The sequence below is a fragment of the Crocodylus siamensis genome, chromosome 6 (assembly GCF_052110815.1).
Source record: "Crocodylus siamensis isolate JL-2025a chromosome 6, ASM5211081v1, whole genome shotgun sequence".
NCBI lineage: Eukaryota > Metazoa > Chordata > Crocodylia > Crocodylidae > Crocodylus > Crocodylus siamensis.
Window position 1 is genome coordinate 211260 of NC_143400.1, and position 12352 is coordinate 223611.

A 12352-nucleotide genomic window follows, 5' to 3' on the forward strand; every position below is an offset into this window, starting at 1 on the left:
CTCTAATTAATTGGGTGGAGTAACCCCATCTCTCTGGATGAAGCTGACCCAGCCCCTTCTGTTCTTCAGTCCCATGTAATATCCACAGGGCTCGGTCCTCTTCCCTCTGCAGTCGCTGAAAATTTGGCTTTGTCATCAATCCCACCCAGAGCCACTGCGGAGCCTGTACATCAGGGTCATTTCATGTTTGCATTGAGCTCCACTGGCTTCTTGTCCATACCTAGGCTGCTGACTTGTATTTGAGTCTCAGCTGAGGGGTCAGAGTGTCTTGAGCTTCCCTGAGCAGCCTGCCCAGGGGCCGAGGGGAAAAGGAAACGAAGTGGAGCAGTGTCAGATGGCCCAGACCCCAACATGCTGGAATAATCCACATGAGCTTCAGGGGAGCTGCAGAAAAGTGCCCCAGGGTTTTGGAGGAATAATCAAGTGCTGCTCATTGCTTTTCAGAAAGGAACAGCTGGGAAGAGTGACCTAACCACAGGATTAATCCCTTATGTGCGTTTGGGGTGGGGGGTGCAGATTCTCTTCCCAAGCCTCCGTCAGTATGAAGCCTGCTTACTGAATGGATCAACACTGATAAGTGCAAGGTGCTGCATCTGGGGAAGAAGAACCAGCACCATACCTACAGGCTGGGGAACTCCTTTCTTGTCAGGGCAGAGGCAGAAAAGGATCTTGGTATCACTATTGATGCCAAAATAAACATGGGCCGGCAGCGTGGGGATGCAGACAGGAAGGCCAACTGCACCTTGTCACACATCCACAGATGCATCTCGAGCAGGGCCAGGGAAGCGATCCTCTCCCTCTGTGCGGCACTGGTCAGGCCGCAGCTGGAGTACTGCGTCCAGTTCTGGGTGCCACACTTCAGGAGGGATGTGGACAGCATGGAGAGGGTCCAGCGGAGGCCACTCGCATGGTCGGGGGCAGCAGGGCAGGCCCTATGAGGACAGGCTGCGGGACCTGAACCTGTTCAGCCCCCACAGGAGAAGGCTGAGGGGGATCTCGTGGCCTGTTATAAACTAGTCAGGGGGGACCAGCAGGCACTGGGGGAGTCCCCGTTCCCCCGAGCACCGCCAGGAGTGACCAGGAATAACGGTCACAAGCTGGCAGAGGGGAGATTCAGACTAGACATCAGGAGGCACGACTTCACGGTCAGGGCGGCGAAGATCTGGAACCGACTTCCAAGAGAAGTGGTGCTGGCTCCTACCCTGGGGGTCTTTAAGAGGAGGCTAGACGAACACCTTGCTGGGATTGTTTGACCCCAGTACTCTTTCCTGCCATGGCAGGGGGTTGGACTTAATGATCTGCTCAGGTGCCTTCCGACCTGACCAACTATGAAACTATTTCTAGGCAGGTCACTTCCTGGAGATAAAAAGCTGGCACTTGTCTGCTGGCCTTGCTACTGTATTGGCTTTGCTGTGCTAGTCCAGCTCTATGTGAACTTTTCTTGTTCTCTCTCCACCCCCTTCCCTCTTGTTTTCTAGGGTGCCTCGGCGTTGTTTGACATGATTGAGTATTATGAGTCAGCAACGCACCTCAACATCTCGTTTAACAAACACATCGGCACCCGAGGCTGGCAGGCAGCTGCACACATGATGAGAAAGGTTGGTGTTAGTTCTTGAGTATTTTTAGTATTTGTTTTTTAACTTATTGCTTGGAGATTGTCCTTAGAGACTAACATAGTGGGTCAAGAGAGGAAACCATTATGGTACTTTGGAAGAGGCAGAGGAGGCTTACAGCTGTCCATCTGGGTGTGTAACAGCTCTTTCCTTCATCTCTCTAGCCTATCCTGTGATGAGCAGAAGATAAACCAGATCAATTTGTCTATGTCATTCGCCCCATTTAATTCAGCCTTGCATTTTATAGCAGTTCAGCCTCGCTTGCAGTGGGATCGAAGCAGACAAACGGAATGGTTAAAATGGACCAGCTGACATGGGCTGTAAAGTGGGGAAGTACCTCCCTCAAGACCATATCATTATTTGCTGGTCCATGCACATAGCTACAAGTCAATGTGGTGCCAGACTTCAGTGCTATTGAAACTTGGTTGACCTGCTAGTTTCTAGTGCATGCACATAAAACATTACAGGTCTGGTGTTGAGCTTTCCTGGGAAGTCCCATCTGGTATTTGCAGAGTTGCGAGGAAGGCAGAAGATTTGTATCATGAATAAGGCTCTGGCTTGTGATTTGAAAGACTTGGCCCAGCTGCCAGCTCCGGCAGCCTTTGTGTCACCTGGGCATACCTTTAATATCTGTCCACTGATGCACTGAATGAGATTAGTCTGGGAAAACCCCAGCTCTGCCCTCAGGGAAAATATTGTGACCACATGATGCAACCTTTGAACCCAGGTAAAACTACTCTAACCCCAAAAGCTTAACCCTGATTCCAACTCAGGGTGCCTCCCTTTCTGGTCAGTTGTTAGCACACAGGCAATCTCCAAGAAGGGGTGTCCTTGTTTTTCTAGCCGAGCTATTTAAAATGGCTTCCTCAAAGTCATGGAGGAAATGTGTAGCAGAGCTCTCAAGTTTATGGAGCTGTGCACCCTAAGTGATCTTTCCTCGTTAAAATTCCTGTAAAGCTTGAAGCCGGGTGACAAAGACTTTGTTCAAAACAACCCATGAAGTATTAATAGTGCTCCCCACCCCCCACCCAAACATCTTTCTTAGCAGAGTAACTGATATACAGCAATGTTTATGGAGCTGTTGTGTGAAGATGATGCAGTGAGTAGTGAAAAGCCTATCCCACGCTAACCTTACCTGGGTGTACTGTACAAGGTTAGGTAACAGGCATGATGTGTGCCATGCTCGTTGAGCAAAGTATTTGTGTTCACCAAAATAACATGCATGTTTCTGTCATGGAGCAGGGCTCCTCGACAGCCTTCAGCTCTTTGAGTAATGGAGACCGGCAGGAATATTCTGTGCAGCATTCTGTTATGGTGTGCAAGGGATCTCACTACCCACTCACCACAGTATCACAGCAGCACTTGGTACCTTAGAGCTTTGCACTTTCAGAGGACTCTACAGACACTAATTCCTTTTGACATTTATGACTCCACCTTGTTTCTACTCCTGTAACATGGTATCGTGAGCAAGTAGAAGTCTGCTTGCAAAATAAGATGAAAGTAGAATTGAGGCAAATCTTTCTACAGTTCTCCTGGTACAGCCCAGCAGAATCACATTGTGCCTGTGGTTTTGGTCTAATGAGTGCCTGTGGTAAACATCAGGACTTTGGAAATCCAAATTCCAGGAAACAGGGTTAACTGGTATCTGATACCTGTCCTCTCCATTACTTGGGCTCTGATGTGATGACTGCTTTCATAGAAGGGTACTTTGCAAAAGATTGTTGTTCTGCCACTGCTGCCTCTTCCCAGTCACTTTTTTTACCATGCAACTGAAGTGAAATCAGGACTTGGTGAAAGGTGTCATGGTAATTGTGCCAGAAATACTGTTTACAGATCTGTCCCTTTTCACACTTTTGTTTTTGAGCTTAATATAGTTTTAAAAATCCTGTGAAGTTTTAATTAGGTTGCAGAGTCAAACATTCACATCGGGAGATGCCAGACTTCACTGTTGCCTTAGTTCTGCCCCCTGTGCGTCCAGCCTTTGTGGAGTGAGGCTGAGGTCCTGTGCGCGTGATGGTGTCGGTGTAAGGTCAGTGGAATGCACGCAGGTCAACAGCAGGATTAAGGTTGCACCAGAAACCACAGGCCCAGCATTTCTTAAATTCCCTGAGCATTAGTGTATTGATGGATAGGGCATGAGCCGCAGGTACTGTCTAAGGGTTATGTACTGTCTAAGGCCAGATCAGTTTGACACCCCTGCCCTACTGCCATGCATTTGTATCAGGAAGCAACTGAGAAGAATCCATCCCCATCCCACATTGTTTCCTGCCTAGGCAGCTCCTGATGCAGTGTCTGGACCCATCTCCTTGGAATGTTCCTATCCATGTATTTTAGCTTGTGGCCAGAAGATCCATGAGACATGAATAACGTGAGGGAAATGTCCCTGGTCTTCTCTATGCCAGGGTCTCAGCTTTAAAACAACAGCATGCCTGGCTGCTTTTCCTGTGAGCATTCAATAATGTTTATGACGTACCTTGAGGCTCGTTGATCAAGGCAAGTTGACAAAGGGTCTTCAAAGCTGATCTGCAGTTGAATTTTTCTCTTGGAGTATGTGTCTGCTTTGATGGTATGCAGTGGCTCTGTGATGTGGCTGAATAACAACCATCTCCCCTCTGCCTTCCTTTTCCAGACTAACTGCCTGCAGTACCTGGATGCTCGCAACACGCCTCTGCTGGATCACTCGGCACCCTTCGTGGCTCGTGCTCTACGCATCAGTAGCAGCCTGGTTGTGTTGCACTTGGAGAATGCCAGCCTGTCTGGGCGCCCGCTCATGTTACTAGGTGAATAGCCTGAAGAGAGAGGTTTTGAGCCATGGTCCCGGCCCTACTCCTAGACTGACCACATGTTCTAGGAGGCTGCACTTGTGCCTCTGGGTGCCGTGTGCCATGGTGCCATAATTCTGCCTCCATGGAAGTACAGTAGAGTCTTTCCCATCCTTAGCAGCCTCAGGGGTGGGGGGCACAGCTCTGTCAGGTTGCAGAGTTTGCAGGGCCCCCTGAGGAGGTTTGCCCTGCAGGGATCCAATTGCTATGCTCTCCCGGGTGAAACAGGCCAGGCTGCAGCATTGCAACTGTCCAGCTGGCTTGAAACATCTGTGAAAAAGTTTTAGACTTACCGTACTAGCAGGTCTTATGGTGCTGCATGCTGACCTGGTTGAAAGGGGTACAGCACTGCTCTCTTCAGATTTGCTTAAGTGAGCAGTGGAAGGAGGGGAGGGAAAGGATAGGGGATGGATGGGAGTCATCCACATACCTGCAGTTCTGAGCATTCAGAGGTGTACTCAGACTCTCTCCTGACAAAATATTAAGCCACTTGGAGCAGCCGTGGCTGTTTGGGCAGCAAGCCGTCATGGGCTGGAGCTAGACTTTGTACTGAGAGCAAGCATGGGTTAGTCGCAGAGGGGGCAAGTCAAGAGGTGGCTCTCAGTAGTAAGTTGCTCTCAGTAGTAAGTTGCTGTAACTACCCATAAAACTGCTGGCATCAGAGCTGTGTTCTTGTGTATCTGATGGGTTGGACAGCAGCTCCCATGGTAAATAGCCCCTGGATAGCCATACAGCTGTGATCTTGATGTGAACTACTGAGCTTTTCCCTGCCTGTAGTACCCCTGCTGGCCAGGGGATCTCTAGTGGTGTCAGGATTGCCCTGGTTAAGGGTGTGACTGCACAGCCCTCCTGCTAAGTGCAGAAATGGGGGAGGGCATAAGGGGTGGAGTACAGGTTCCCTGCCTCCAGGAAGCTACAAGAAGCATCCTGGGATGTATGTCCCAGGTCCAGTGTCTCCTGAGCAGAGCCTGGGCTGGTGTGCTGCAGCTCTACTCTGCTCTGGCATCAGTGGCTGCCTTTCAGACATGGAGCTCTGCTGCTTTCCAACCTCAAGCATTTACAAACCAGTGCTTGAGCTCCTTTCCTGGAGGTTACCTCCCCGCACTGTCCGCAGTGCTGCCTTGATTGTTCTCCTGATTACACCCTGGTGTTTCAGGAGAAACACTGCAGAACATGGTGTGGTGCTAAGAATGGGCTCTAGGACTGTTTACCTGCAGTGCATGGCCCTGCACACCATCCAGAACGCATTAATTATCAGCTGGGAGCAATAGAAACTAACAGGCCTGCAGCAATAATTTATGAAGCTCCAAGTCTTGTCATCTCCCATTACATGCTGTCCCAGGCGTTCCGTGTTTCCGTGCACAGCTCCCCTGCTCCATGTGGTCTTTAGTTCCATTAGCTGAAGCTTTCTTTTCTCCTCTCTTATCTTTTAGCAACGGCTCTGAAAATGAACATGAACCTTCGGGAGCTGTACCTGGCTGATAACAAACTGAATGGTCTGCAGGATTCTGCTCAGCTTGGCAATCTGCTGAAGTTTAACTGCTACATACAGATACTGGACCTGCGGAACAACCACATCCTGGACTCAGGTGCAGAAGCCTTGTCTTTCTGCTTCCCCCTCTCAGACTTTTTGCAGAGAACGAGCTCCGTCGGAAGTTCCGTGCAGGATGTGAGAGCTTGTCAGCTCCAATGTCGTGCTCCAAACTGGCTTGAAATATCTGTCCTTTAAAAGCACACTAAATCTTCCTTCCTCTCTGTCTGAATGTTTTTCCCCAGCCATCATTCTAACCCCACTCTCCAAAGAGGGAATGTCTAAATCCTCAACTCTTTTAACAAAGAGCCATGCGACCGGAGCCGCGCGAACAGGCTGTGTAAACAGGCGCTCGAGTTAGCGCGGAGTTCATCCAGGGGAGGGCGTGGGAGGGCACAAGACCCTGCCTGTGAACCCCCCAGCCATAGCCAGCCCCAGCCGTAGCCAGCCTACCAGAGGCATGACACGGATGGGCACGCGCCGCACCCTGAGGGTCCCCTCGGGCTCTGCGGCCCCCCCCATTGGGCACCTCAGAGACGGCCACCCAGACGGAGCCCATGGTCCCGGGCTCCACACAGATGAGCCCCTGGCTCTTGGCTGCGGGGGCTGTCTGTCCCTTTTTCAGCTTCTGAGGCCTGGGAGCATGGCCACCTCCCCATGCGGGGTCTGCTCCCTTTTGGGGTCTCTGGCACGCCAGCTGGAGGAGCTCCAGGCTGCAGTCCAGAGACTATGTGCCATCAGGGACTGTGAGCAGGAGATTGACTCCTACTGCCAGGTGCTTCTTCCCCGGGAGCCGGAGGGTAGACCACCGTCTCCCTCCAGGACAAAGGAGGAGTCTGGGACCTCCTGCTCTGCCCAGTCAGGGGCATGGACCAAGGGGGTCAAGGGCCCCAAGGCTCGCCGCACCAAGGCCCCTGCCCCGCCGGAGCTTAGCAACAGGTTCACAACTCTTGCAGCCCCAGCAGAGCCTGCTCAGTTGCTGGCTCCCGCAGGCAGCCCAGGCTGGACCGCAGCTACTGCCCCCACTCTCCCGAAGACAAAGCGTAAGGAAGGTGTTTGTTGTGGGAGACTCCATCCTGTGGGGCACTGAGGGGGCAATCTGCCGCCCCGACCCCTTAGCCCGGGAAGTCTGCTGCTTCCCGGGGGCCCGCATCCGAGACATTGCAGAGAGGATCCTGCAGCTCCTCCGGCCCACGGACCACTACCCCATGCTCCTTATTCACGTGGGCACCAGTGACACGGCTCGGAGCACCCCCAGCCGGGTCATGAGGCGCTACAGGGAGTTGGGAGCGGGGCTTAGGGGTCTGGGAGCTCAAGTGGTGTTTTCATCGATCCTCCCAGGCTCGGGCTATGGGCTGAGGAGGGAGAGGAGGATCCACGCAGTGAACCAAAGACTGCAGAGCTGGTGTCATCGGGAAGGCTTTGGCTTCCATGACCACAGCCCGCTCTTTAGAGAGAGAGGCAGCGAGCTGCTGGGAAGAGATGGCCTCCACCTCTCTCCCCTGGGGAGGAGGCTCTTCTCAGCCAAGCTGGCTGACCTGCTCCACCGGGCTTTAAACTAAGCCCGCTGGGGGATGGGGGGACTACTGCCACTGCTGGCCCGCTGAGCGACCCTTGCAAAGCCAGCGGGCCAAGGCACTTAAGGGAGCCCACCCCTGCCCCAGCCCTGGCACAATCTGTGGGCAAGGCAAGAGCCCCCAAGGGCACACTCGCCTGCCTGTACACTAATGCCAGGAGCCTGGGCAACAAGCAGGACGAGCTCGTCCTCCTGCTCAGTGCAAAGAAATACAATGTCATCGGGATAACGGAGACCTGATGGCACTCCACCCATGACTGGACCACGGGTATAGAGGGCTATACCCTGTACAGGAGGGATCGTGTTGACAAAAGGGGCGGGGGTGTAGCTCTCTATGTGATGGAAAGCTACATGTCCTTGCAAGCTGATGTTGGCGACCGGCATGGACAGCTAGAGACCCTCTGGGTAAAAATTCGTGGGGAATTCGGCACAGGGGACACAACGGTGGGAGTCTACTACAGACCTCCCACTCAAAGTCCTGAGCTTGACCAGGAGTTCACCCAGGAACTGACTGAGGCTGCTTGCTCCAGGACCTTGGTGGTCATGGGTGACTTCAATTACCCGGACATCTCGTGGGAAGATCACTCAGCTAAATCCGAGCGGTCGCAAAGCTTTCTCTCGTGCATGGATGACCTCTACCTGACTCAAGAAGTCTATGGGCCAACGAGAGGCAAAGCGCTGCTCGACCTGGTACTGGCTACGGGGGACGACCTAATCAGCGACCTAGGGATCGATGGGAAGGTGGGTGACAGCGACCACAAGCTGATCACCTTCACCATCCGCCGTAAAGCTGGCAAGTCAGTCAGCAACACAGAAGTCCTTGACTTCAGAAAAGCCGACTTTGACAAGCTCAAGAGGCTAGTCGGTCAGGCCCTCAGGGACCGTGACCCCAGGGAGATGGGAGTTCAAGAAGAGTGGTTGCTTCTCAAGGAAGCGATCCTCAATGCACAAGCTAAATCTATTCCAACACGGAGGAAAGGCAGCAAGAAGGCACAGCAGCCCTCCTGGCTCTCCAGGGACCTAGCAGACCTCCTGCGGCTAAAAAGGAAAGCCTACAAAGGATGGAGGACGGGACTCACCTCCAAGGAAGATTATTCTGCGCTGGTCCGGTCCTGCAGGGAGCAAACCAGGAAAGCCAAGGCTGCAACTGAACTCCAACTAGCTTCAGGCATCAAGGACAACAAAAAGTCCTTTTTCAGATATGTGGGGAGCCGGAGGAAAAGCAAGGGCAATGTTGGACCCCTGCTAAACCAGATGGGGCAACTGGCAACTGACGCCCAGGAAAAAGCCAACCTATTAAATAGGTACTTTGCGTCGGTCTTTCATCAGTCACACGGGATGCCCATGCCTGCTATGGGACGGGGAGATCCGGGTGATGGGGATCCCCTACCCTCCATGAATGCTGACCTTGTGAAGGAACACCTTGAGAAGCTGGATACCTTCAAGTCAGCTGGCCCTGACAACCTGCACCCCAGGGTACTCAAGGAGCTGGCGAGCGTCATAGCCCAGCCCCTGGCACGGGTCTTTGAAAACTCCTGGCGCTCTGGTGTAGTGCCCGAAGACTGGAAGAAGGCCAATGTGGTGCCCATCTTCAAGAAGGGGAGGAGAGTGGATCCGGCTAACTACAGGCCCATCAGCCTGACTTCTATCCTGGGGAAGATCTTAGAAAAGTTTATTAAGGAGGCCATCCTTGAGGGACTGGCCCAGGCTAACATCCTAAGGGATAGCCAGCACGGGTTTGTTGCAGGTAGGTCTTGTTTGACCAATCTCATTTCCTTCTATGACCAGGTGACCTATCACCTGGACAAGGGAGAAGAGATTGATGTCATATATCTTGACTTCAAAAAAGCTTTTGATCTGGTATCCCATGATCACCTCCTGGCCAAACTGGCCAGTTGTGGCCTTGGCTCCACCACGATCCGCTGGCTGGGAAATTGGCTTCGTGGTTGTACCCAGAGGGTTGTGATTGATGGCAGTCACTCATCGTGGTGCCCTGTAACCAGTGGGGTCCCCCAAGGCTCTGTCCTGGGACCCATCCTGTTCAACATCTTCATTAACGATGTGGACACTGGAGTCAGCAGTGGACTGGCCAAGTTCACCGATGACACCAAACTTTGGGGCAAAGCATCCATGCCAGAAGATAGGCGGGTGATCCAGGCTGACCTGGGCAAGCTCAGCAAATGGTCGGACGAGAACCTGATGGTGTTTAACACCGAAAAATGCAAGGTTCTCCACCTTGGGAGGAAAAACCTGCAGCACCCTTATAGGCTCGGCAGTGCTACGTTGGATAGCACTACTGAAGAAAGAGACTTGGGGGTCATCATTGACCACAAGATGAACACGAGCCTCCAATGCGATGCTGCGGCTAATAAAGCGACCAAAACGCTGGCTTGCATCCATAGATGCTTCTCGAGCAAATCCCGGGACGTCATTCTCCCCTTGTACTCGGCCTTGGTGAGGCCGCAGCTGGAGTACTGCGTCCAGTTTTGGGCTCCACAATTCAAAAAAGATGTGGAGAAGCTTGAGAGAGTCCAGAGAAGAGCCACGCGCATGATCAGAGGTCAGGAAAACAGATCTTATGACAACAGGCCGAGAGCCATGGGGCTCTTCAGCCTGGAAAAGCGCAGGCTCAGGAGTGATCTGATGGCCACCTATAAGTTTATCAGGGGTGACCACCAGGATCTGGGGGAACGTCTGTTCACCAGAGCACCCCGAGGGATGACGAGGTCGAACGGTCACAAACTCCTGCAAGACCGTTTCAGGCTGGACATAAGGAAGAATTTCTTTACTGTCCGAGCCCCCAAGGTCTGGAACAGTCTGCCAGCGGAGGTGGTTCAAGCACCTAATTGAACACCTTCAAGAGTAAATTGGATGCTTATCTTGCTGGGATCCTATGACCCCAGCTGACTTCCTGCCCTTTGGGCAGGGGGCTGGACTCGATGATCTCCTGAGGTCCCTTCCAGCCCTGATGTCTATGAAATCTATGAAACAAAGTTAGTTTGAGCTCTCACTTGAGTCGGAGCACAACCATGGAGAAGTGAAGCCAGGTGAAATGTGCCCGGGGAAGACAAGGGCTGATGCAACCTTAGGCAGTTGCTGTCAAGGCAGCGCTCACTATGGTAGAATCCTACAGTTGGAAGGGACCTCAGACATCCTACATGCAGGAGTGCAGGTAATGCCCAGTGTTATGACCTGAGCAGCACTAGTCAGTAGAAAGAAAGAGTTGTAGCTGCTAGGCAAGATCACATCTCAGTAAGTGCAGTCTTCTCTTTCCACAGGCCAGGAGTTAGTATGAGGTTTTGAGCAGCAGAAGAGGCCTCAGACAGGGCAGGTTTGACAGGTTTGTGGAAAAACCTTTTCTGTACTTCACCTGTAGCAGGCAGCACCAGCACTGGCATCCAGTGGAAAGTGGAGATGGGAGCTGCATGCTTCCAAATTCAGAGTTGAAATGAGAGTGTCTTTGAAAGCAGCTTAAGTGTTTTTAAGATATTGTAGCCGTCTGAGCCATGTAAACTTCTCCAAGTGCTTAAGGGAGCTTTTGAGCTGCCTAGATCCCATTAAGGAACCTGCTAGCCTGATGGTGAAATGTCACTTCCCTATTATACAAAAGCCAAGATGTTGCAAAACATCTGTGTAGGCCTGTAATATGGGGACTTGTTCCCTTCTTGGTCAGCTGAGTTACCTCTTCACATCCCTGGGCACTTGAAATAGCTGTGACTTAGTGGTGCTGAAATAGCTTTCTGAATTTCCTGACTGGAATCTGGCTATTCTCAATGAGACCTGCGACCCTTTCCAAGATAGCAAACAGCATTTGGGTAACTAACGCAGATGTTGTTTTATCCCGTGTTTTGTGCGTGTGTGTGCATGTTTTTCCTGGTAGTGAGAGAATCCTTGAACCACAACAGCTATGTGAAAGGCAAGAATTTTGGGGGGCAAGTCTTTTTCTTGAACTAACTTCCTTTTTCAGACCTGATGAATACATCCCTGCATACATGTAGAAAGCACCAGCAGAAATATACCTGTGCTTACATTTTGCTCTGCCCTGACCTGGCCCAAGCTACTTTACAGTCATGCCATTTAATATGTAACCATCCTTTGGATGGCTCAGGCCTGGGCATTTGGCTCTTACAGAGGCAAATTTTAATCCTGATTCAGTGACGATGTTAAGGGCATCTTCCCCTGCAGATACTTTGCTCGCCGAAACAAATGAGAGCACCACTTGCCTGCTGCAGCAGTTAATGTGATATCCCCTTGGTGCTGTGCAGCATGGGAAGTTCCATTTGTGTTGCTTGCCTGCTGCAGCAATCGAAGCCTGAGCAAAAGACTGGATTAGATGAGGCAAGAAAAGTGCTGTTCAAGCCTGTGGTGTCTGTCAGCATCAGGCTGCTGGCACCGTGACTCCAGAGGTACTGGTCTGCAAGTGCTGATTGGTGCTTGTTCCCTAGGTTTGGCATACGTCTGTGAGGGGCTGAAGGAGCAGCGGAACGGTCTGATCACGCTGGTTTTGTGGAATAACCAGCTGACCCACACTGGCATGGCTTATCTGGGGATGACACTGGTGAGTGGGACTAATGGTGTTGGAATGGCCTTGTTGGCAGAACAGCCTGCAGCTGAGCTGGGGTGGGAGGGAGGTGGGTATAAGCTGACCCATTTGCTTTCCCTGGTGTCTGGACCCAGACCTCTTGGGTGGTGGTTCTGCAGTATCCAAATCAAGGAACTGGAGTTCAGCAATGGGCAGACGGGGACACCAGGTGGAGCAGAGAGCCCATTTTGGCAAAAGGATGAGAACTGGCGGGGATGAGAGCTGGGG

The 12352-nt window shown here is 52.0% G+C and overlaps 1 protein-coding gene across 1 annotated transcript in view; it reads left to right on the forward strand.

Annotated features, from left to right (window-relative positions):
* The window catches only part of PPP1R37 (protein phosphatase 1 regulatory subunit 37), a 71086-nt gene that overhangs the window by 42741 nt on the left and 15993 nt on the right, over positions 1-12352 (forward strand). Inside the window, exons 6-9 of the mRNA XM_090056082.1 lie at positions 1479-1598; positions 4243-4393; positions 5869-6024; positions 11988-12100. Of these exons, the coding sequence (XP_089912208.1) occupies positions 1479-1598; positions 4243-4393; positions 5869-6024; positions 11988-12100 (540 nt within the window). The remainder of the gene's footprint in view (positions 1-1478; positions 1599-4242; positions 4394-5868; positions 6025-11987; positions 12101-12352) is intronic.